The sequence below is a fragment of the Penaeus monodon genome, chromosome 23 (assembly GCF_015228065.2).
Source record: "Penaeus monodon isolate SGIC_2016 chromosome 23, NSTDA_Pmon_1, whole genome shotgun sequence".
Lineage (NCBI taxonomy): Eukaryota > Metazoa > Arthropoda > Malacostraca > Decapoda > Penaeidae > Penaeus > Penaeus monodon.
Genome location: NC_051408.1, coordinates 18461843 through 18462778, shown reverse-complemented (window position 1 = coordinate 18462778; position 936 = coordinate 18461843). Strand labels below are relative to the sequence as shown.

At 50.0% G+C, this 936-nt stretch overlaps 1 protein-coding gene across 1 annotated transcript in view; it reads left to right on the top strand.

Annotated features, from left to right (window-relative positions):
• Positions 1-346: 346 nt before the first annotated feature.
• Positions 347-936, top strand: part of LOC119588372 (extensin-2-like) — a gene marked incomplete in the record, with an annotated part of 1541 nt that continues 951 nt past the window's right edge. Inside the window, 2 exon segments of the mRNA XM_037937055.1 lie at positions 347-576; positions 710-936. Coding sequence (XP_037792983.1) covers positions 361-576; positions 710-936 — 443 coding nt within the window.

Below are 936 nucleotides of genomic sequence, written 5' to 3'. Positions count from 1 at the left end.
TCGCGTAGAAAAAACGTCGTAAACCAAGATGTACTTGGACTGCTTTGTTCTCAATAGCGTCTGTTCTTGTCTGAAATTTCCTAGTTCCGGAGCCTGTGACTGCTTGAGTGCCTGCCTGAGTGACCACCGAGTGATTGCCTGCAGGGAAAGGAAGCGGTCGAGGCTCCAGCTATGCCACCGCCGGCAATTTCTTATTTTGGTCGATTGTTGTTGCGTCACCAAAGACTTTGTAGATTGAAAATTGCCTCCTCGCGGGTCCAGCTGCAGCAAATGCTTTTATAAAAATAACCACAAGTGTGATATTGGAGAGGGCCATAGAAATATTACAAGAGTATGTTTAGTAGATTCTTATGCGTTCGGATGGTAGACACCAAACAGGTGAATTTCACAGGCAAGGTCGGGAGTAGCAACGTGTCATTACGTCACGGAAAACCTCGCTGGCGGCACCCACACCGCCCTCCGCGCTCACCTTCAAAAGTCCACGCCCTCACGTATATAAGGCACCGCCGCAGTAACGCTTTCAGTGCACTCACTCACTTCCTTATCAGCAACACATCCACAGCAGCTATGAAGAAGGTGAGTAAAAACTCGAAAGCCCAAATGCATATGATGATACTGAAATGTGATAGGCATCCGTTTTGCCCGCTGGTGTCTGTAGTGTTCATATTAGTGTTCATATTAGGACTGATACATCTGTCTTATTCGTCAGGTCATTCTTTCCTGTCTCGTAGTGGCCGCCTTGGCTCGGCCTGACAAGCCTGCCCCTGCAGGGTACGGCTACCCAGCCCCCGCCAATCCATTAACTTACAGGCCTCCTCAGCCTGCATACTCTGCCCCCGCTCCTGCTTACCAGGCTCCCGAGCCAGTGTATTCCGCCCCTGCCCCTTCTTATAATACTCCAGAACCAGTGTATTCAGTTCCTGCCCCTGCCTACAA